At 40.9% G+C, this 25,659-nt stretch overlaps 1 protein-coding gene across 2 annotated transcripts in view; it reads right to left on the bottom strand.

Annotated features, from left to right (window-relative positions):
- Nucleotides 1–25,422, bottom strand: part of WLS (Wnt ligand secretion mediator) — a 134,554-nt gene extending 109,132 nt beyond the window's left edge. The window contains exon 1 of one of the 2 annotated variants that reach the window (XM_050765724.1): nt 25,038–25,413. In XM_050765724.1, the coding sequence (XP_050621681.1) occupies nt 25,038–25,143 (106 nt within the window). In that variant the 5' untranslated portion in view covers nt 25,144–25,413. Of the gene's footprint in view, nt 1–25,037 lie in introns of both variants that reach the window. The other variant, XM_050765803.1, reaches the window with a different exon arrangement.
- Nucleotides 25,423–25,659: the final 237 nt, after the last annotated feature.

Raw genomic sequence — 25,659 nt, forward strand, 5'->3', positions numbered from 1 at the left:
AGAACAGATCTTAATGGTCCTACTCTCATTGTGTTACTGTTTGGGATCTGAATGTGTTCTGAGTGTTTTCTGTCTTTCAACAGCTGGAGAGATCAAAGAACTGTTCCTAAAAGCAAGGACAAGCTACAGCCAACTGCATATGTAAAATTTCATACTGATGTATTCAGCACAGTGAATTATACCCCCATAATTTATACTATGAGAAGGTAGGTCTAATCCAATAATAATAAAGACCTTTAGGAGAAAACAACAAAAAATTCCACTCCAGCTTCCAGCCAGTGGTCCGTACACTCACAGTCTAATACAACACAAAGACATTCCAATACAATGAAATAATTTGGATCATGTCCAGCCTCTATTTTTTAGGATGATAGAAATAAGCCCAAGTGAGCTAAGTCTATTTATTATTCAGAAGAAATGAAAGTCATAGCGTACACTTCCCTAAGCCAAGAGACCATTGACAAAATCTGCTAATGAAATCAATTCATAACTTTCTTTCAGATTTTCATTTAAACTGCTTGGTTCCTAATATATTTCAAAATTTACCCTGATTACCCTCTACAAAAAGTATGTCATAAGAGAAAACAATGATTACAGGGTAGCAAGGGACTTACTTTCACAGGAACGGTTCTTTATGTTGCTGAAGGCAATTACAAAAAGAGAGTAAGAAAAATTAAAACCAAGAGCTACAGCTCAGAAAAACTTGGGTTCAAATCCCAACTCTGTTACTCACTAGCAATTTAGTGGGGTAGCTTACCTAGCCTTGTAGAATGCCAGTTTCCCTTTTGTAAAAGTGTACTAAAGGTACTCACCCCATAAGTTTATTTTGAGGATAAAATGATTAATATAAAAACCCTATACAGTACCATGAAAATAGTGAGGCCTCAATGAATGTTAGCTGATAATAACAGTGCTGCCAACAAATGAGAAGAATTAGAATCTGGTAGGAGACGAAGACCTACTCCATGTTCTCTGTTCTGTCTTCTTGCCCTGAGAGGTGTGTTCATCAACATTTAAGGAACTACAAGGTGTGCATCTTTGATGTTAAAAACAGGGGCTCTCCTCACCTATCAGTGAACAGCCCCAATACCAGAGATGATTCTATAAAAAGTTTAACTTGAACATCTAAGATATCCCTGAGAAATATCCCAGGAATGTTGTAAGCAGCCTGTTATTTGAGGCAACACAGAATTAACCCTTGGTTTTATCCTTAGAAAAATGGGATTATAACATCTTTGTTTTCACAATTATCTTCAGAAATTATTATAAAATAATTATGGCAGAGCAAAACTATTGACAGGGGTATTTGCTACCCTTTCCCCTCCTCTCTTCAGATAAAGAGAATGCTGGTTTTGCCTCTTCTATCACAACCCCTCACCTGCCCCATGATGAGGATTCAACTATTGCTAGATGGATTCTTTTTTTCATGACGCACAATCGAAAGACAGGGGATGGGTAGAAGACATGGGCTTGAACTTCGGGAGTGGGGGTGGGTGGTTTACCAGCAGCAGTGTTGGGGAGATTTTGGAAGAGACACGTTAGAAACATCAAAGCAGATGGGAAATAAAATGAGGATTGCTAGAAGTACTGCTAGAGATTATATATCATATCCCCTTAACCATGCCTTAACAGTTAAAGAACAGAAGTTGTTAGGTCACTTTAAATTCACCTTTGGTTGACTGCCTGTTTTTCTGACAGAATCTCTACTTGGAGACTGGACCAAAGAGGCTATGTCTTCCATAGAGGCAACATAAGAAAGTAAGAGAGGTGCAAAAACATCATGCAAATGTTAGGCAAAATTTATTGAGTTCGTACATGACATGGGGAATACTGAAAGGACTGATGTCTTAGAAAGGCATGTTAGGAGTGTGGGTCTAGAATGCATAAGGTTAGAGATATGGCTGCACTGGGCCATCATCTTATTTTAATATTTTGTCCAAATTCTGGGCTTCTCACATTCAGAGATCTATACCTACCAATTTCCTCTTATTATTCTTGGCTGCCTGGTGCCCCATCCCTCTACTCCAGGATTTCTCAAGCTTTGCACTAATGGCATTTTGGGTTGAGTAACTGTTGCAGGGGTTTGGCTTGTGCATTGGAGGATATTTAGCAACCCACTGGCTGCCAGTAGCATCTTCATCCCCACTGCTGGCAAATTCAGGGGAGGTGTGGCTGGGGGAAGCCTTCTCCAAACACTGCCAAATATTCCCTGGGGAGCAAAACTGCTTCTTGTGGAGAACCTCTGCTTTACCCCAATCATCCAGGCATACAATAAAAATTCATACTCCATCAAGCCATTCTACAACACTTCATTTTCAGAGTTTCCAACTACAGAGATTCCAAGTTCTCAATAATTCATAACCATTACAGTTTGCCTCATGCTACACTGACTGCATCAGGCTGTCATTTAGAAATTATATACCATTTGTTGGATATTTTTTATGTGCTAGGCATTGTGCTAGGGACTTAATAGGGTGATTTTCATTCTTATACAGAAGTCAGTGTGGCCGGGCACGTTGGCTCACGCCTGTAATCCCAGCACTTTGGGAGGCTGAGGCGGGAAGATCACCTGAGGTCAGGAGTTTGAGACCAGCCGGACCAACATGGAGAAAACCCGTCTCTACTAAAAATACAAAAAATTAGCTGGGTGTGGTGGTGCATGCCTGTAATCCCAGCTACTTGGGAGGCTAAGGCAGGAGAATTGCTTGAACCTGGGAGACGGAGGTTGTGGTGAGCCAAGATCGCGCCACTGGGCTCCAGCTTGGGCAAAAAGAACAAAACTCCATTTAAAAAAAAAAGGAGGTAAGTGGTAGATATTATTATCTCCATTCAGAGATGAGTAAAATGAGGCCCTGAAACATTAAAATAACTCATCCAAGGTCACAGCCAATAAGTGGATGAACTGGGGTTTGAACCTAATCTGTCCGAGGTCCATAGTCTCTCTGTCTCAGGCCACACTGCTTCTCCTGATGAGAAAAACTAACGCGTGCATACACAAGAAATACATATACCCAACGTTACATGAGTTCAAATGGCAAGTCCAGTGTATAGACTGTCGTAGAGGTTGGTGATCTCAGCACTATGTGGACCACCAGCAGTATGGATGTCTTTGTTCTAGGGACATCGACAAGCTGATTTTTGAATTATGAATATTCTACAGAAAACAGGAAAATGGTGGTTTCCTTTAAGTAGAAACAACAAGCAGTAGCTGGTTGCCATGGTAGCAGAGGTAAACTTAATCTTGACTGGGAATGCAATCACCAGAAAGGGACAGCAAGTATGGTCAGGAGTCTCATCCAGACCGGGGGTATTTTACCTGGAGAAGAGAAAGTCAAAGGAGAGAATGATAGTCATCTTCAGTTATTTGAAAAGCTACTGTGTAACTGAAGTGAAGCATACATTCGAGATTATTCTAAAAGGAAAATCCAGCATTCGTGAGTGGAAATTACAATGCAGTCATGGAAGCCAGTTTTCCACTGAATGATAATAAAGAACATTTAACCATCGTAATGTTCCAACTGGATTGAAAAGCTAAACAAGCTGTCTAGAGAGCAATAAGTCACTAAAATAGAAAGATGCTGACAGGAAGGTCATCTCTCCTGGGAGACCCAGTGTGGGTGAGACTGGGCTAAACAAATTCCCAGGCCCCCTTCCCAAACAAAATCTCTGTTTCTCCAGAGAATTAGTAAATTGGAGTTCCCTGTTGAAGACAGACAAATGGAAGGTCCAATGGGCAGAAAGCCCCAGCCGCTCATCACTACAAGAGGAGAGGTAAACTACAATCTCACCTGGGAAGAAAATGTTGTTTAGGTGACACAAACCAAGGGGAGAAGAAACTTTGTGGAGGATTTTTCCCCTCTGTTCTGAATAGATGATCAAGGGATAAGGCAGTAAGAGTAAAATCAAAAACAAACGAAACAAACAGAAAAAAACCCACCAACAATCAAGCAGCTTTCTGCTGTCTTCCAACCCTCAGACACTCCGATGCCTCTTTCTTGGAATGTACCGCCACCTCCCACTGCTTTGGCCTGAAGACTGCATTTAATTTTAAAAAGAAAATAGGCAACCATCCAGCTAGGGGATAGTTAGAGTAACAGTTGATTAGTCCTTTTCTAAACACTAAAACTATCTTTTGTTTCATTGCTCTTTATTTGCTGTACACCAACAATTCATTAAAAACATCTCACCACTAGATTTAGTGAATGGATAGGACAGGTCTAAACCCAAACATTTCTCTTGGAAAACCAACCACATTGTAAACTTGCAGACCTGTCCAGGAAAATAAAACTGTTACAAAGTCAACCTCTACTGAGGCACACAGCCTCTTTTGTAAAAGAAAAGAAAAAAAAAAAAAAGAGGTGCTGAAAAAAATGACAGGTTTTTCTCAAAAAACAACAAAAGCTTATTCATCTTTCCATATTCAGCATGAAGAACACCTAAGAGAATTTTCCCTATCTCTTCATCTCCAGGGCACTCAAAGCATTTACAATCTCATTATTTTATACAACACCCATTAAGTGGGCACCAAAGATTATTACCCTTCTTTGATTTCTAAGAAAACAAGTACAGAAAGATTAAACAAGTTGCCCAAGGTTGTTCAGTAAATTGAGATGCCTGGATTTTTGTTCAGTGATTGTTCTAGGGACATAGTGCAAAGTGACTGAATCCTCTAAACTCACCAAAACCCCTAAGTCTTATAGATCTCTTCCCCATTTCTCACCACTCATGAAATTTTCATCATCTAATCACAAATCTGCCACCATGTGGATCCTGGACATAGGTATCCTACCAGGCCAGTGCCATGTCTGCAAGAAGCCTGGCGCTACACCTGACAGCTTTCAAATCACCATCAAACGATTCCTTTATCTAGTGAAGTTGATTCTGCCTGGCTGCATCTGGGAAATTTTTAACCCCTCGATCAGCTATTGCACAGTTGGTTTAACTTGGATGAGACAGAGGACAAAATAGTGGTGGTTTAAAAAAATACCTCCCCCATTCTGATTACAAAGGAGGCATGATTAACGAAGTACCCTTTGTATCCAAGCTCCATTCTAAGAGAAAGAGAAAAAGCTTTCCTTCCCCCTTTTTTTGATCGCTGAGTCTTTTCCTACTTGTCTCATCACCCACACAATCTGTTCACAGCCCAAACAGACAATCCAGCCAGTCTGTGGAGAGTTCCTAAAACATTTATGTCGTGAAAGCAGACAGGATGAACAGGACCTCATCTCGACAAAGGATGATGGGACATTCAGCAAAAGAGTTCACAAAGGGAAATACAGACGGAGGCCCAGAGCTGAATGAATTTGCCCACAATGTCTAACACAATGCCAGTCCTTATGGGTACTTGTAAACCTTCTGGTCAATTGACAGCCACCTCCAGGTTTTATCCCCCAAATTCCATTACTTTTACAACAGAGGGTTTTAAAAGAAAATACAATTAACAAGTTAAGGAGGTCCAAATCAGTGCTTTTAGGATCCTTCAATTACTCTAGATCTTTAAACATAAAAATAGCAAGTTAGATGAAGATTTTAGTTCCAACACTACCAGGTCAGGGGTTGACATAATGCACATAAAATACTTACTAAATGCCTGGTGCATACTAAGTGCTCAAATAATATTACCTAATATTTTCGTCTTATACTGCTCTATTTTATTAATGATGGTTTTATATATGTCATGCCTATCTACTCAGCTAAATAGTTCCACCTTATCTGTTTTTGGTATAGTCCAAAAGATAAATGCCTTCATATAATTATCTTATGTAAGCCTTCAGATCTATAGGTTGCAGATGAGACAGGAAAAGCAAGACTAGGTCTCATAGCTGGCAAGTGGTAGATTCCCATACTGAGATCTCAGTTCACTAATTTCACATCCAGTGATTTGTTTCAGTAACACCACAAATGAACAGATTATCATCTCTTATGTCTCTTTGTATTCTTCAGAATTTAGCTAAGAGCTAAGATATACCTTAATCATCATCTAAAATAAATTTCTAATGATAGGTAACCTAACATCTCTGAAGATTTATTTTAGTGCTTTTAATAAGGAAGAAAAGAAATGGGTGGAAAAGCCCAACCATATTTGGTTTTGAGGAAAGACATGCCTCTGTTTTTATTTGCCAAAGGAAAGCATTACCAGGTCCATTTAGGAAGACAAGAGGAAGTAAGGCTGGGCGTAGTGGCTCACGCCTGTAATCCCAGCATTTTGGGAGGCCAAGGCTGTTGGATCACTTGAGGTCGGGAGTTCAAGACCAGCCTGGTCAACATGGTGAAACCCCATCTCTACTAAATATACAAAAACTAGCCAGGCGTGGTGGCAGGCGCCTGTAATCCCAACTATTCAGGAGACTGAGGCAGGAGAATCACTTGAACCCGGGAGGCAGAGGTTGCAGGGAGCCGAGATGGCACCATTGCGCTCCAGCCTGGGTAACAAGAGTGAAACTTCGTTCCAAAAAAAAAAAAAAAAGACAAAAGGAAGCATGAGGATTCAGTGATATACCAAGGATATACCAAGGAGACAAATGGGGCTAGAGCCAGAACTCTTGATACTCTGCTCATGGCTTTCTGCATTAAGTTCATTATTAATTTAGCACCTTGAGTGAGATGAATCTCATCTTGGATTATGCACATCAAGTTGTGTTTCAGATGACCATCCCATACTTTAAAGGCCCATTCCAAACCCCCTATGTATCAAAAAAAAAAATTATCTAATCTAACAAATGCCTAGAACCCTTAGTCTATTTCCCCTAACTTAGCCCTTAACAACAAACTGTCTTATTTTATGGATCTTGTCTTCCCAAATTTAAGTTGCTGCAGGGCAAAATCCATGTGTTTACTTCTTCTGCAGCCAATGGCTAACCTAGTTCAGGACTTGCACAACATGCGCTGCTCATTGCTTCCTCTGCCTCACAGTCTCCTAGATGTCCCGAAGAAACCTCGAGTCATCATAACATCTACTGAATTTCCCAACCATCCCCAGCACTACTGCTCTGCTTGGGCAGTCATTAAAGCTTCTCTTCTGCCTTCAGGATCTTCATTTCAGCTGCTGGGACATCCTGTTGCCATCCATTTCACACAGACATCCAGCCCAGCAGGAACACGTGTTGCAATGAGCTTTGCTTCAAAGCCAGCAGCTTGGCCAAGTTCCAGGAATTGTCACTAATGATCTTCACCAGCTACTTGGTGCTCAACAGTGATCTCTGAACACACACACACACACACACACACACACACCCCATTTCCAATACTGCTCTGGAGGAGCTGCCTAACAGAGGGTGATTCCATAACTTATTTTATCCTTTAATTGTTACAGAAGACTTATGTCATCACAATAACCGTCCAGATATACTCTGCAATGCAGCAGTGGCCTCCACCAACTTACTCTTTTTTTTTTTTTTTTTTTTTTTTTGAGATGGAGTCTCGCTCTGTCACCCAGGCTGGAGTGCAGTGTTGTGATCTCGGCTTACTGCAACCTCCGCCTCACAGGTTCAAGTGATTCTCCTGCCTCAGCCTCCCAAGTAGCTAGGACTACAGGCATGTGAAACCACACTCAGTTAATTTTTGTATTTTTTAATAGAGATGGGTTTCGCCATATTAGCCAGGCTAGTCTCAAACTCATGACCTCAGGTGATCCGCCCACCTCAGCCTCCCAAAGTGCTGGGACTACAGGCGTGAGCCACTGCACCTGGTTCCACCAACTTATTTTTAAACTGAAGGCATAACAAGTGCATCAGTTTCTTTTGGTTGTAAGAGACAGGAAACCCTGCTCAAAGATCCTTCAGCAAAAACTAAATTAGTAAGGTGATACTGAAAAATATCCAGAGATAAAGCAGTCTTCTTGTGGTTGTTTTGAGAAATCAAATTATGTCAACAGATCTCACTTCTCTACAGTCATTGAATTCTACCCTGTATTTATTAGCTTCATTCTCAGGCCTCATTGGAAAGACTCCAGCAATTGCAGGCTTATATTCTGTGAGTTCAAATTCAGTACGAAAAAGAGGACATCTCTTCCTGGTAGCCTCCACACAAGTCTCAGAGTTCACTCTAATTAGACTAACTTGAGGCATAAATCCACTGTGGCTAGTGCTTGGCTTGGTCACATGTCCATCACTGGAATCAGAAGTGAAGATTCTCTTAAACCACATGCACTGAGAGTGGAGAAAAAAATGTTCCACAAAGGAGATTCAGGCAGATCCTGCTGCCAAAACAAATAGGTGAAACACTGGGCAGCCAAAAAACACCAATCATCCTCCCCAATAAATCTTCCTTCTTTTCCTAATCTCCAAGAAGTTGTATTACTGGGATGATCCAACTTTGAAAATAGTATATTAAAAGAAAGGAACAACCAGGCAAGTCATATAAAAATATATGTAGCCAGTAAGCACATGAAAAGAGGTTTACCATTACTATCAATCAAAGAAATGTAAATTAAAAGAATAAGATATTATCAGCACACTGGGAAACATTCTTTAAATAAAAGTAATCACCAGTACTGGCTAACAGGCAAAGAGATAGACACTCCCAGATTTGGCTAATGGGTGATATGATTATCACTGACCATCAAAATCCTTAAAAATGTGCATTTCATTTTACCTAAGATAAATTCACAGAAGTGAATTTACTAAGGAAACAATACAGGATTTAAATAAGAATTTAAATACAAAGAAGGTTTCTCCAGTATTGCTTATAATAGCCTTAACCTGAAATTATTCTAAATGTCCAACAATAGATTGAGCAATTTAATTATATCCATACAATGGGTTATCATACTGACACTAAAAATGACCTTTCAATGCATGTTTATTAGCATGGCTTAAGTAAGTAGAAAGGCACAACACAGAAGAATTAATAAAGTGGGCAGCAAATAGCATCATTCACTAACTAAACCTAGTAAATTAGTTTCACCCTCATCTCCTAGGCAATCCCTGGCTCCTTCTTTAAGATTTACCCTAGGGTTCTAAAGACCCAGATTCCGCCCAGGGAAAGAGAAAAACATCTGGACACCCTCAGCAGGCTGAAATGTGTTGAATAAATATGTAAAGACATAATCAACAACTGTTTATGGGAACGGCTTGCTACACAGAGAAAGGTGAAGAACATGGACCACAACTGGCATTTACTTGTCCTGGAAGAGAGTTCAAAAAGGAATGTTTGGCCAGTACACAGTGATTTCTATCACAAATAATTCATATTTTTTAAAACTACTCTTTTTTCTTGTTCTTCAACTTGTCATAATGTAGCAATTAATATTCAAATCCCCAGAGTTCTTCCCTCCGCAAACATAGCTGCTGCCTTGCCAAACAAAACATACCACAAACAGTTACTCCCCATCTCAGTTTTCATAACTTTAAAATGTAAATATCCTTGGTGAACTGGCCTATCTTAGAGTGTTGTTAGGAAGATCAAATAAGATGATTTCTACTAAAGTACCTTAAAGAAGGATAAAAGCACTATACAAATGTGAGGTATCAGGCATATCAATGCATTACCTAGATTTAACAAACACACAACAAAGCATGGGAGAGTTCACTGCAAACCTCTGGCTCCTCCATAACCCTCATGTTCTTTTCCCTGCAGTCATTTCAGAAAACCAGATGTTTGTTTGCAAAGTTTCTCTGCAGCAAAAGGGCAGGCCCTCTCTACATTCAAATTGGCTGAAGCTGGTGTTTCTAGCTGTTGAAACTTAGGTAATAATGGGGGGAAATACCAAAATTAATCCAAAAAGCAGACAGGCACACTTTACAGACTGGAGCCCTAAGATGGAAAAAGGCAACAGCATGAACAAGTAGAGGGCTAATGGTTTTCATATTATTTAATTCAAGCCGCAATAATTACAAATCCTAAAGATATAAACTTCTGAGAGTCATCATTCTTTCAGAATTAGTATACAGGATTCCTATTAGCAATATTTTATAGCACTCCAAATATCTTCCCAAAGGAAACCACTGCTGAAAAGGACAAAGTTCTTTGTTGGTAGGGCTGTGCTTTTATACCATGGACTTACGTACTGTTTCTTCTACAGTCTCCTCATTTTAAAAAATGGCAAAAAATTTAAATAAAACATGGATGGAGCAATAAGAAGTACACTGAAGTTCTTAAATGCCCTTCTTTTTAAATCACCACCCCAATTACATCCCTCCCTTGAGGATATTTACAGTCCTCTATGACACATGCTCTGTACCTTCTTGGTTCAAGGAAAACACACCTACAGCATTTCAAATTAACTACTGACCCTTACTCTCACACTATAAACAAACCCTTTTCACAATCTCAATTGCATTGTGTCCACATTGATTAAAGCTTGAAGCCTGGTGACCTCATGTGGTGTTAACTTCTCCCATGCACCAACAGCATTCCGCCTTTCTACTCAATTACCCCCTTTGGTGCCAGAGGATCGCTACCCAATGAACACATACAATGGACTTCTGCTTCATTACACTAACCAACAGCAGGATAGAAATAAGCAGAAGAGGAATAAACAAGCTAATTTATCATGAGGACAGAGCAAGCTTTCACCAGTCTCGCCATGGAAAACTTCAGTGGTTAACGGGAACATCAATAGTCTGGGGGTGATGTTTATGATCTTACAGATTATGGACAAAGCCATAACAGAACCCCAAACTGACTAAAGAATTCTGCAGATTAGCAGGTGTGAACACACGCACAAAAAACCCATGCCTTAAAACTCAGGGGTCCTACATGAAACCTACTCAGTAATTATTTTGGGAAGCATAACCCTGGGCTTTGGATAACGTGGGCTGACACTCTGGTAATTTGCCCCAAGTGTTCAACCTAACCGTGGGGCCCCTCTTATTTATCTTTGACAAGGTGGTCAGGAGGAACCCCGCCCCTTTGTGAGAGAGGTCTGGTACCCCCCTGCCCCCCGCTTCATTAGGCATGGCAAGGGCACAGCGGTTGATTAAATTAACAACTTTGGAGGGCTTCAGTCCCAGTTCCCAGACATTAGCACCATCATCCAGAACAAATTAAAAGTCTCACAGCAATTAAGCAGATTTTGAAAATGAATTTCCCATGGTTCAATGGCTCAACCACAATCTTGAGTTAAGTATCAGAGAAGAGTATTGAAGGAAGAGAAGAGGAACTGACTGCTGAATTTCCAAAGTAAACACCCAACTGGTAGAAGCAGCATACACAATAAACTTCTGAGCCTCTGCTAAGTAGGCTTATACATTTCTTTTATAGAAAATTGGAAATATTCCGTCACAGAAGGGGAAAGAATAAAATATTAACATAGAATGGTTGTATCAAAATGGTGCATTTTTTTTCTTTTTCTTTGTTTTTAATTCCTTTAACATCATTTAACTCTTGTTCAAAAATATAAATAGATATTAAGTGGGGACAAAAACACCTACTTCCAGTCACGGGCTTTTAAATTCAAACAAGAAATTGTACATCCAAGTCTGGAACCGGCATCATCTACATTTCTCTGAACCAGTACAACCAGGTTCACAGCAGGCAAAGACCTTTTGTGCCAGCCTCCAGAGGACCCTGGGTGGGTGATTTACCTCTAAGAACTCATTTCTGGATCAAAAGAATAAGATTAATAATAAAATAATGCCTATCACATTCTAGGTGTGTACTCTTTGCCAGGCACTGTTGTGAGGCCTTGTCATACTTGCTTCCTTCCCTTTCCGCTTACATATGTTCCTTTAATCCCTGCTCCCGCCTGGCACCTCTGCCTGGCTCTACTTGCTAGTCACAGGCCTGGGTTCCTCTTTGCCTGCAGGAAGACATTTGGCACAGCTTGTGTGCAGGAACCTGGAGGAATCCTGAAGGAATGTGAGAATGAATTCATTCCCACTCACCAGATCTATAAGCTGAATACGGTGGAATGCAGAGGTAGTTACTTGAATAAATTATATTTTCCTGTCAAGGGCATTTATAAAAGCTGACATCATAAATTCATTATTGGTCTCTAAGTACAACCGTAAATAAATCTACAAAATACTTAGAAGCATAACTTTCAAAGATTTGTTTTTCATCTTTAAAAGTTTATAGAAAATTAAGCAAACTATGTGAATCTTCTAAAAGAAGCCCCTTCAAAATAGCCTTCATGGAACAGAAGAAACACATTTACTTCTTAAAGACAGTAAATCTCAAAATTCTCATTACAATTCTGCAGTTCCATTTGGATATTCAAAATTTGGAAATATATGTACTTCTGTGTGTTCCCTTCTTCCCACTAAACTTTAATCAACTAGTATAGATAACCAGCCACAGTCAACTCTCTGCCCTTATGGCCAAGTGGGGACCAAAATATATAGCACAGATGTAATAACAATCAACATAACAGTAGGCATAGGTAATGAAACTTTCCACTAGTGGTCAGAAAGCTCAGTTCAAATCTTATTTCTCACTATGTCTTCCTTGGGCCTAAGTTTCTACAATATAATAGAAAAGGGTCTCTTTCCAACTCCAAAATTGTACCACGTTAGAGATGTAAGCATGTATATTATAAAGGTAACACAATCTTTTATGTTCAAGTGAATAATAAAAACCCTCCCCTCATTTAAATAATAATAGCCTGGAATATAATGTTATAAAACTTAGGGCAGGCCTCAAAGCCTTAAAGTAGAAGCATTTTAGTTACCTCCACAATAGGTCCAAAATGCAAGGCATTCATCTATTCATCTCTTCAACAGATATTATTGGGTACCTACATTGCATTGATCTGTAGTAACAACAATAAAGGTGAGTATATTAGACCATCCTCATTCTCATACAGCTTACAGTTTGACAGAGGTTATATTTTAATCATTATTTTTTGTTTAAAATTTCTTATAAAACAGCACTATAATTCTAGCTAATGTTTCAGAAGTGATTAATATTTTATTTTTAAAAATCATTTTTCCTCAAAGTTTGACTTTAAAAAGTCTTTGTCATTTACGTTATATCTAGAAGCAAAAAAATTTCCCAGTGGACGATGACTCCAATTTTATAATGTAAAACAGAAGTACAACTGGGATTCACTTTGCAGCAAGCAAAGAGGGAATAGATCTCTTCCACAAAATGAGTAATATCCATTTAAAAGTCGTGCTACCTGGGCTTATCTATGCTCTAAAGAGCCATGAATACTGGCCCAGAATTTTAAAAGACAAACATTTAGATTCAAATAAAATGTTGGTTAAAAACAGAAAAACAACCCAAGTTAATCACTCTAATTTACCGAATATATGAATGACCTGCTTCTTGGACTATTGGCTAGCATAGATCTTGCCTAAAAGGAAAGGCTATCAAGCAGGGTGGCTGGGTTTCTAATTTTATCCAATCCATTAAGAGGCAGAAATAACCTGCCATTGACCTTACAAGACACAGGTTGACTCCAGAATAAACAAACAAATAGACTTGAAAAGTTAATTATAGGCAACCTCTACTTCAGAGAAATGGCTTACATATATTAATTGATCTAACACCTATGTGCAGGCTCCCAATGAGAGAACTCATGTTCTCTCATTTAAATCCCACAACCCCCTGTGACTCAGAGGTTTTTGGTTGAGGGAAATTGAGGCTCACAGAATTTCAATGGTTAGTCTAGGTCACAAAGCAAGTTTGATAACAAAGAGATAAATCAGATCACTGCCATTGATCAACCATAAAACCACATTCCATCAGTTATTATAGAAATCCAATCACTTTGAATGGAGGGATCAAGTTTCTTAAGGATTAAGCTTCTCATTTAACACGAACTGTCATATGGAAAACCTCGAGCCAACACTGTTATTTTTATAGAGTGACTATTTCTCAAGAATCCTGTAAGAAGCCCACATCAAGAGGCAACTTTCAAAATTACTAAAATTTCAAAAATTTCAAAATTACAAAAATAACAGTTCTGTCCAGTGGGAAGAGTTAATGCCTTTCCTTTACAGAGCTGCTTTAAGTAATTAGTCAAAGTTTTATCACCGAAATATTACGGTCTCATAGATACATTAATCCTGACTTTGTTAAAATCCCAAGCATAACTGCTCATCGATCTCCTAAACTTTCTCTTTTTCAAGAAGTGGGTGGGGGAGGGAAGGAAGGTACTGGAGGAATTCTTCTGATATCTGTAAAAAGAGAAACAAATGCTAATTAAAAGATGAACTTAGTGCCCTTTCAGTTTAAAAATCTTGAGCATTTACAAATTGTCTTGTTTTTTTTTTTCTCTTTCATCAACTATTACCCAGAACTACCACATTCTCATAGAGCAAAGCTCTGTCCTGTTTGGGCATGTTCAAAGAATAGTGCCAGGGATTTAATACTGGCATACTCATGGACCTGCAAATTCTGAAATTCAGGGGGAGGCATGAATAAAAAGATAGCTGAGGTCCCACAGTTGCCTGTCACAGCCAAGCCCCACCCCACCCACATCCTCATAGGATCCTCAAGAAGCAAAACCTTTCTGAGATGTTCTATAAGTGACAGCAAGGCCCAATGTGCAGTCTTTTCAAAGCCTCAGTAAAACTCTTATCTACGACTTCACTTAGCCCAGACACACAGGGGCTAAAGTAGAAGCCCGGTTCACACAAGCCAGAACTAGCTCAACAGAACAGAAAAGAGAAAGGCATGTCTTTTCTATGTGTTTTCCACGTCTGAGGCATTCTGCTCCAGGGCAAATTACAACCTAAATAAGAGCAGATAAAATATATGAGAAGTGAGTAAAAGAAATAGAACCTCAAAAAAGGCTGCTCTGCCTCGAAAGAAGGCTGGAATTCCAAAAGCATGGAATGTAACTTTTTTAATGGTGATCACCTGAAGGCAAGCTTGTTAAACAGAGACTTAAAAGTCAAGATTCATTTCAGCTAAATCAGATGGTGCAGAAAAACAGTGCTTCGTGACTCTGCTCAGTTTCAAACAAACGAAAAGACAGAGGAGGAAGAATTTACAGTATAATACTTGCACCACTCGAATTGCACTTTGTTAGTCACCAAAGAGGGGCCCACAACATTATAAGCCTTATTTTGGCAATGTGAATTTTCTGCTTGCAATTACCTTCAAAGTGAAGAAATGGCAGAGACGAAGAATGAGGAATTTTGTTGCTGCTTTTGTATGTAAATCCGACCAAAATATACAAGGCTATGTGACTTGACCCCAAGCTCACTATAACTTTGGAATTATGCGTGTCACAAACATCCTCCGAAAGCACAAGAATTAGTCATAGATTTTTTTAGTCAAGGAAGCCTCAGACTGATAAAGTCTTAAAACTAGACACAAGGACTGTGCTTTGGATTGGATAAGTAATGACTATACTGCGTGGTTTTGGTGTGTGTTTTTTAAAGAGTTTTAAATTTACATTTCCCCAAGCAGGAGGAAGGGAATGTACCACGCCCTCAGCAAGCAAGGAAGGAATTTAGTTTGTTTTTTTTAATTCTGTAGTGTTCTTTAAAATCCACATAGCATAGCATAACATTCCATATAATTCTGTTGTTCCATAAGGGATTGGCTAAGTATATTAAGGATACAAAGGGAAGGGGGAGATGACAAAGTTATTGCTATTTTATTTTTAAGTAACAGAAAAATCAATCGAGCTATAAGAAGCACCAGTTGGGAATGTACTGCACATTAACTCTATGATAGCCTTAGACAGAAATCAGATGATCTTCACACTGAAACTCTGAAGGACATGTATCTTTGGGGCACTGAGTAGCATTAGAAACTGCATCCAAGCCGTGGCTATGGCTCTGCCTCTAACTGCATGAACTGAATGGCGTCCCTTTCCTGGGACTCAAATTCCTTCTAAATTAAGGTAGAACAAGATAGTCTCAAAGGCCCTTTCATCCTTATGATTTAATACCGACAAGCTCTTCAGCTTCTATTCAGGCCAACCACCACCAAAGTGTATGGGTACAATGGATCCAAGTAGCCGCACTCATGGACAGTGACAAAATCACACAGCTTTGGGGTAGGATCAAGTATCATATTGGCCTAGAATGTACTGATGCTGCCAAGGTGCGGGGGGAGGGGGTGGGCAGGGGTGGAGATACCACTGATGTGTGAAATGACTTGCCTGATATCCCAGAGACCCCTGAATCCCAGGCATTCTTATTCTGAATAGAGACTTTTAATCGATTTCTTGTCTCTTCCTATGTCCTCATGTTACCGTAGTTCTACAAGTCTGTGCTGCCAGTGAGGGTTGGCAAATCATCCCAACTCAGAAGTATAGACTTACAAAATGGCATAATCAAGCTTCATTAACATTGTATATAAAGCAGAAGTAATAGATTGAGTAAAAGCATGAGAGATTCTCTTGGGAGTAAAATGTGCATGCTTTAGAAGTTTGGGCTTGTGTTCTTATTTATTTTCTGCAATAACATTAATATTTATCATTTGGGGAGGTTCATAATGAAATACTTGGTTATAGCACAGGAACTAATGTTAGAAAGCAGGATGACCTCCTTGAACTTTCAAACCCAAACCAAGTAAGGTTTTGGGTCATTCCCATCTACAAATCTGTAGGTGTTGGGCAAAGCGGTAGTGACTCAAAGAAGGAAAAGAATGGATAATAAACAGTGTCATGTGTACGTTTTCCCAGATCTAAGAACAGAGAGGGACAAAGAAAAGTAGGAGAGATGGATTTGGGATTAAGCAAATGGTTTCAGTGCAAAGTCCTTTGGAAATCACATCTCTGATGGGCCTGGCTCAATGAGACACTCCAACAAGTGCCAAGTCCTCAAGATAGTAGATTCTAGTGATATTTAATGCTTGTAGCAATCCCCATGAGGAAGGAGGGCTCTGTTTCACATCACAGTTGAGAGAGAGAGTCAATGAGATTTTATGACTTTTTTGGGATCACTGAGGCCACAGGTTGTATGCAGAGTCGTAGCCAAGTTTCTCTCCACTACATGACGCTGCTTTGAGACCAGAAGCTCTCTCTTTGGGAGGGGGTCAGCCAGGACTAAGGCAGCAGTTAACTGGCCTCCAACCAACTTTCATGAGCCTGGCCTTATTAAACTAGGTCTGAAGAAAAACTGAATCAACCATTTACAGACTTATTATCTTCTTTCTAAAGGAAAATCATAATGTCTTGCCAAAACAAATGTAATAACTTGGCCTTTTCTTTCAATTACCTCTGCTTTCTTGGAAATGTGTATCTGTGGATAAAACCTCTGAGTTAACCCAGGGAATTAACCAGATGTTTAAGAAGACCCTGTAATTCCTGTGGGCCAGCAAGGAAAGAACACCCCTTGGCCAGATTATATTATGAGAGTGGAGTACTAAGGAGAAAGGGGGAGCAGAAAATTAAACTTGAAGGCCCAGGATTTAAATAGGCATAGCAGATAGAAATGTTAGCTCAGTTTTGGAGGATTGGGTGGCACTGGAAGCAGGTTTTGGAAATCCAGGCACAAGCTGTGTCCTTGAAAAGATAGTCTCATATATTTCCATAGCCCTTCATTTTCTTTTCTTGAGTCTATATTCTACCCCCATCTTCCTATTCCACATCCTCATTACACTCCCATTTCTTCAACGGCTACCTTCAGGACCTACTGTGCATGCTAAATCCAGGGGGCATTCAGAGGGCCCAGTATCTCAACAAATTTCCCATTACAACTCTCAGCCATCTTCTGCTGTATGCAACAATTTCCTTTGGGGAGTGTTGGCATGTAATTTTCTTAGGTTCAGTCCTCCCTAGCATGGCCCAGAAACACTGGTCAATATTTACAATGGCTGGTGTAGGTTTAGGAGTTGGGGATCCCTTGTTTAGGAAGTAATAGGCCAATGATCAGTAACCGTGCAGTGATGTGAGTTTGGGGAAGGGGTGGAAGCAAAAAGAAAAGGTAGTGGGGGTTTGAGCTTTCATCTTCTGCTCAATCTGTGTAGAATCAGTTTCACCACACTCACCCCTTTGTTTCCCATAGAAATGGAAAGGACAATGGGAGGAAAGTGGCATTAAGCTTAAGAATATGGCTTAGGATTCAATCAAGGACTGTGGGCTTGAGTCTTAGCCCTCTCATTTACTATCTCTGCAACCTCAGAAAAGGTTCTTAAATGAGCCTCAGATTCATGTGAAAATTGAACAAAGTGAAGTATTTGCTTCTTTGGGATGATATGATCATTAAGTGAATCTTTACATGTGAAATGCTTTCCATAGTCCCCCACAAGATTTTGCTCCCCTACAAGATTTGGTCAGGGGTAGAATGTGGGGGGCAGGGGGAAGAGGTGGTAGTAAGAGGCTATAGAAATTTAGTATTTTTACATTATAAATTATACATCATTGTTTTAATTTAGCAATCCTTTTAGATTCATCTTTTTACCAAAAGAAAAGTTAGAAAACACTAAAGTTGGAGATCATTAAGTTTGAGAATTGGCATGTCTCAAGCTCCTCCTCTCCACTTTCCTCCTCTCCTTCCCACATCCCCATGCGGGCACTTTCTCTAGAACTGTGCAGAGCTGGCACATTTATTAGGCCACCGTCACAATCCTTCAGAGAAAAAGTAAGACCTAAATGAAATAGTCGTGATCATTTCATGTCTTGATGCTCCCTGTGTCCCATTACCTCTCAGGGTCTCTATCAAAATCAAGGGCTGCAAATCTTTGAAGAGAGAACTCTATTAGCATATTTTCCAAAGAACAAAATGTACCTATTCCCGCTGTCAGGGTGGCTGTTTGTAGGAGTCTCTGGTTTAAAATGCCCTCATTATTATGCATGGGTGTGCATATAAACAAAAATTCTCCGTAGGGGAAAAGAAGTTTCAACTTTCAGAAAGAGGCTCTTTTCTCAATTCCTCCACCATCACTGCCAACACACACCCTCTAAAAACCTCTCCAACCTTCACTGATTCTTTCTTTCCTCTCCTTTGAAAAAGTCCAGACTTACTGTGTAACTACATATATGTTAAAATCACCAACTAGAGAAAATAAAATTGAGTAATCTTCTTACAAGTAGCAGAATCTCAAACATTTGATGGTTAACAAACTTGGCTGCTTTAGGCAATTGGATGATTCATACAATTATGGGGACTGGTTAGAACTTGAATGGAATTGGTTGGGCTGGCATAGTCAAACTTCTCAAGACATGTCCTCCCTCAGCCTTGGCAAGGCACTGTTTGGGTCTGTACAGCTGGACTCCATTTCATTTATCATCACATTTAATATTTTCTTCCTTTTGATGTTACCTGATTATAAAAAATGAGAAATCAGTTTTAGTGCTAGTCTCATGTTTCCCTGCATTCATATTTTTATTCAGGTCTAAAAGTCAAGGTTTGGGGGAAAGTGGGAAGATCACCTAAAGCTGATAATCTAGGCTCTGACGTCTGATTGACTGGAGTTCGATCCCAGCTTTGACCACGAGTAGCTAGGTAATCTTGTGCAATTTTACTAGATCTTTCTGCACCTCAGTTCCCTTACATGTAAAATGGGTACAAAAATACCAATTTGCCAAGGTTTTATACAGATGAAATTAGACAGGTTTTGGCACATATTGCACATTCCGTACATGTTAAACATTTTATCATTTTATTAATATATCTAGTTCAAGATGAAATATTAATATAATTAGTTGATGGTATAATTAGTAGGGTTCTAATTTCATACATTCTCAAATTCCCAATAAATACGTGAAAATTATCTTGATGCTAGAAAACTACATCCTAGGCAATCTTTTTGTAAACTTAGATGAAGAGGGGCTCTTTTCTACCCACAGCTCCCCTAGTTTACTCAAACTCCACGTCTCCTCTTTACTAAACCCGTGTCGGCATGTAGCCCCATCCTAAGCACACAGCACACCCTGATAGATATTTTGCAAATCAGGCAAGTAGCACACAGGAGCTTTAAACTAAAGACCTTTATATAATTTCAACAAATTCTAAATTCTAAATCTCCATAGAAACACCTTTATGAGGAATATAAGGTAAGAAATCTTTCTGCAATTTGTATGGATTTAAAAATTTTAAGGTCAAATTATTGTAAAATGTCATGTAGGAAGGAAAGGCCTTAAGTCTCGATCTGGGTTTCAGGCAGGGAACCTGAAAACCTCACAAAGCCACACATAACACTATTAGCTCAAGGAAATGTTTCTCACTATAACAGGAAAAGGGAAAGTTCGAATAGAAGTCTAGACAGGCTATACTGAAAGAACAATCAGATGAAAGAGCAGTTAGAACCGGACGTCTAGTGCCTGTAATCCCAGCACTTTGGGAGGCCGAGGCGGGTGGATCTCCTGAGGCCAGGAGTTTGAGGCCAGCCTGGCCAATCTGGTGAAACCCCGTCTCTAATAAAAATACAAAAATTAGTTGGGCGTGGTGGCAGGCACCTGTAATCCCAGCTATCAGGAGGCTGAAGCAGGAGAATCACTTGAACCTGGGAGGTGGAGGTTGCAGTGAGCCACTGCACTCCAGCCTGGCTGACAGAACGAGACTCTGTCTCATAAAAAAAAAAAAAAAAAAAGAGCAATTAGAGATTGTTAGCACGAGGATGATTACACTGCAAGAACCAAATAGTTCAGTTTTTTTTTTTAAGGCAAATATTGTAATTTCAGTTACTAAAAAAATTCATGCTCTTTTAAAAAAGATTAATTTGTAAGGTTGCACAGTACTCATACAAACCACATTAGATACTTCTAGCAGTTAACAAAGACGAAAACAATGACATTTTACAAAATAAAAATCAGAATCAAATATAGAAAAATATGGCTTAACATCAACCAAAACCCAATTAATACTTATCAAGATTCTCACCAGATACCCAAATACTGAAGGATTACAGCTATTGCATCATTAAGGTAAATTAAAATAAATGTAACAAGCTTAAAATCTAATAAACTGGGGCGCAAACACATATACTCGGCATAACTGTAATTTAATTTCTTAAAATTCTGCAACTTCCAAATAAACAGCAGCAGAAACAAAAGCTCCCATAAATGGGTCACAGTAAAGACCAATTGCCTCCACTCAAACAATACCAGCACAATCCTGTGGGCTACATCATTGAAAGAAGTAGATAATCCATGCACAATATTGAGAAAATTGATTACATATGTGTGTGTTATATCTTATACAGTACACATTACATCCTCAGCATTAAAAATTTAAAAAGGCCACTCACATAAGTTACCTTTTGGAAGAAATAATGATCTTTTCTAAAGAAATAATAATTGGTGATTTGTTGATACTTTATGTTTGGAATACTCTCATTTAAGGGTTTGCTGAAAACAGTGCAACAATTTTCTATTAATCCAGTTCTGATCTTCATATTCTTAGCAGTTTTAGAAGAGCTGAGAACAGTGACCTGCTTTTTCAACCATTATATTCCTGAGACATGACTAATTTGAGGCTGAGCAAATTGCACATAATGGGATTCAAGTTCATGATTTTCAGTCTGCACTCTCTTTTCAGGCTACATGGTCTCCTTTCCCTCCCTGCTTCCACCACCCCCAAAACTGCCTTTTCAGGAGTTAAATTCACCAAACATGAAATCAAAGGAAAATGATTTTTAAGTTTTCTGCAGGCTTATTTTTAAGGAGGATAAAGTTATATTTTTAAAAATATTTATCTTTTCCTTCAGGCACTCTAGCATTTTTAAATAATTTCTAAATATTTAGAATGTATTTAGATGTATTTAGAATACTAGATGTATCAGATATATGGTTTCATAGTGGTTCAAAGTTTTTACAAAAGCATGATATAAATCAGTGAATTTATAAATACCCCAAGCTCTACTATGTAAGATATTGCTTTCAGAGCCTTTTTGCAAAATCCCATTAAAGGTTTAGCTTATAGACGCTGGTGCCAAAAAAAAAAAAAAAAAAAAAAGCAAGCAAAAAAATGTGGTTTTCTTTGGTAAGAAGGACATTGAAATAGGAGAATATTTAAGCTGGCTAAACCAAAGTCAAACCCTGGGGGCTATTTGCTTTTATAGTGAATGTTTAAATTTTCTCCATCAAATCTAGAAGGCTATAACCAAACAACAGTTTAAATGTCACGTACAATTCTCTAAGTACTGAAAGAGTTACACAATTTTAGAACTGAAAGGGACCTTAAACTCCTTCATCTACCAATGAGGAGCCTGAAGCCTGCTAGTTAACTCCCTTGCCTGGTCACTTTTGGGGTTCATGGATTGTCATTGTTGTTTGGTGGGGTGGTTGTTTTTGTGCTGTATATTTGTGTGTGTGGTGTATGTGGTCCTTACACCCTTACAAACAAGAGCTTTGCCATTTATATTCTCCTCTTCCTAAGTTGCTCTTCCTAAGTTTACTTTTATCAGCAAAGAGTGATCAAAAAGAAAAATATATTCTGGCCAGTTCAAAGGGGAATTCCTTTTTCTCACTTGGCCTACTGCAGATACATTGGAGAGACATTTCACACCCAGGACAACTGACTTCTTAAGTAGCAGTAACAATGAGCAGCGGAGGAGTTCTCTTCTCACTGGAGAGAGCAGAGGAGGTTTCTGAACCTTACCTTGACTTTCCAGCCTACAAACTGTTCCTTCAACTACTGTTTCCGCTTGCCCACTTTGTTGCTATTCTTTCCTTAGTTTCCTCTGTTTTCCAGCTTAGGGAAGTTTGGTGGGAAAATTTTTCACTTACATTTTGTTGATATTTCTTTCTCATATTTGGGTCCCACCCAAATTTTTAGATTTGTTTAAGAGCAAAAACAGTTACTCTTTAAGTGAAAGAGGAAAGGCTAAGTCACTGTTCAACATGGGCTAACTCTGATCTGAACTGGAGACACAGCCTTTGCAACTGAGGGAGAGGAGGTAAGCAGTAAACTTACACAGTTTCCTCCAAGAAGTGTTATACATAGATATTTTTCAAAGAAATTGGAATAAAGCAGTTTATTAATTGAGGGGAATCCAGTTACAGTTAGCACCTGCCACGGGTTGTTGTCATTAACCAAATTCTTCAGGAAAAACAATCTTTGGCATCACTTACTCCAGACAAACCCTATTCGGAACAGACAAGTGTTCTGACCCTATAGTCACTGCAATGTCCACCAGCCACTCACGAGTGCCCTTAGGGCTTCTCCTTGGTGGTAGGATCCCAGAAATCCTACTAGTTCCAGAAGTGCCCTAGGAAGCCTACATCATGGATAATGGGCTCTGCAAAGCTAGGAGATCAGCCTAGAAAAAGAAAAAGAAACACACCAACAAACACCAGGAAACTATGTGTAATGGTTTGCTGCTTGTGCAAAAACCTCAAAGAGGATGAAGGTCAGACAGGGATAATAGGCCAATTTAATTCTGAAAGCACAAGGTGCAAGAAATTTTAATTATGGTCTGCCACTGAAATCACACAAGATCCAATGGCATCTAACTGCAACTGCTCATCAAGGGAGACAAGAGGTGTAATTGTAACCGCTGCATAATCACTGTGAGGGCACAGGGAAGGCTGCCTTCAGCTCCCAGCAGAGAAGGTATTAAGAGCCTCGAAAAATCCAATACGGGAAACGAGATTGCATATAGCCAAACAGGAGCTCTTAACACAAAAGCCAACGTGTGTGTGTGTGTGTGTGTGTGTGTGTGTGTGTGTGTGTGTGTTGAGGGTAGGGTTCCAGAAAGAAAAATACGAAGCTGTTTGGCCCACACTGGGGATATGAGATTGTTTGAAAACTCTGAACCCCTTTCTGCTTTGTGGATAAATGCACACAGAGAAAAGAGCACTGTCTCCTTTAGGTATTTCTCTCATTGATGAAGCTTCACCCACTCTCCTTTGTTTAAGACAACTGGCTTGGATGTTACCGTGATTTATAGTACCAAACTCCCTGTAATTTGTTCCCATCAAACCCAAGTCTGGAGACAAAACGCCACGCACACGACTCAGGTGCCCAAGCCTGTGCAGCTCTGGCAGCGACGCTGCCCGCGCCCCCGGGCGTTTCCCCCGCACCCCACATCGCGTGGGCGCCCGCAAATGCACGCGCGGAGAAAGCCCTTCCGTGGACTCTCCACTCCGCAAAGTTTAACAAAGCCGTGAAGTAAGGAAACCGGCCCTCCCGTCCGCGCACGCTGCAAAGTTGGCATTGAAGTTCGTGCCGGGATGTCCCAAATCTTGAGGGGGCGCGGGGGGCGCGAGTGTGCACAGAGGCGGGAGGATGGATGGAGATGGGGAGACAGCGAGGGGAAGGGAGGTTTTCAGAGCGGACGGTGCGTGAGGCGGTTTTCTTCACCCGGAAGCCTGTTTGACTCAGAGAGGTCCGGGAGGTGCACGCCAGGGGAGGTCTCCCGGAGCCGGCGCTGTCGCCGGGGGACCGGGGAGCTGTCACCTGCGGGGGGCTGTGGTGGGAGCGGGGGGCGCTCTCCTAAGCGCCAAGGGAGGACGGGGGATCCACAGTCACCGGCTCTCGGGGCTCTAAGAAGTGGGGGAAGGGATATTCGCGAGTGGGCAAGAGGCCAAAAGCAACAGCTTTCGGATACGCTTTTCCCCTCCGACCTCTCCAACTTCCCGCAGCGTTGGTCGGGACTCCCTCCCACTCCACCCCATCCTATCCAACCGCCCGGCCCACAATTCGGACCTGTACACGGCAGAGCGTGGGGTGGAGTGCGGCGGGAAAGCAGGGCGCGAAGGTCGGGACCCCAAAATGCAAACCCTCAGCGCCTAGCAAAGACGACCAAATGCATTTACAACCATGCAAGTATCTCAGCCTTGTAACAGAGCTCCGGATTTGCGCCGGGCGCAGTTCCCCGACTCTTCTGTTGTTCCTAATAAAGTCGATTACGTTGCCCTCCCGGAGCTGATTGGAAGGGACCGGAGAGGAAAAGGGGGGGAACGCGGGAAAAAGCAGGGGGGGCGGCGAGCAATCAACTTTGTAACCCAGCGCTTCCTCGCGCGATCCGTCGCCATGCTTAAGATTCCCACCCCCGCCGCCCCCCTCCTGCCTTTCAAGTGGATACTGAAACTAGGCCAAAACTTTTTCCCCTCCTTTTCTCTTAGCCACTAGACTGGATTGTGCCCCACGGAGCCCCATGGAGCTCTGCTTTCTTAAGCACAATAGCCGGACTAATTAGATCATAGAAGCAAGGCAGTGATACTGTAACAAGTAGCCCAAGAGGCAAAGAGGGAAGGGGCCCGAAAAGACAGAAAAGGGGAAAAGTTTGCAGCTCTCCGCACTTACCAATCAAGCCTCCCACCAGAAAGGCGATGATTTGGAACACAAGCAGAATCCCACCAACAATGCACAGCTTCTTGGTGCTCATGTTTTCTATAATTGCCCCAGCCATTTTTGCGCCCCCCCTTTTTCTTTTCTCCTTGAAATAAATGTTTTAGGGTGAGCTTTTTGCTCCCTCCTCTCACACACTCCGTCCTCCCTCGCCTCCTTTCTGGGCGCTGCAAAACTTCAGAGGTGCTGGAGCGCGGCGAGGAAGGGACCGGGACGGAAGGCGCCCGCACGGATTCCCCCGGCGCAGCCGGCTCGGGCTCCCCCAATGCCCGGAGCTGTGATTGTGGCCGCTCCGCCGCCTGTGGACGCTTAAAGGAGCAGGGAAGCGGATCACATGACGCCGCCTCCCTCCCTTTCTTCCTCCCTCCCTCTCGCGCTTCCTCCCTCCCTCCCTCCCTCTCTTCCTCTACCCCTTGCCCACCAGTTCGGGGCTCAGAGCTCTGGCGGGTGCTGGCGCCCGGCTCCCGAGCCTGGCCTGCAACCTGTCCCTCCAGGGACTGGTGCCATTTGGGGGTTGCTGTTGATGTTAAGCGAGTTCCCCCTGCCCAGCTTCTCACAGGTTTCCTTTTCTGGTTTC

This window comes from Macaca thibetana, chromosome 1 (assembly GCF_024542745.1).
Source record: "Macaca thibetana thibetana isolate TM-01 chromosome 1, ASM2454274v1, whole genome shotgun sequence".
Classification (NCBI taxonomy): Eukaryota; Metazoa; Chordata; class Mammalia; order Primates; family Cercopithecidae; genus Macaca; species Macaca thibetana.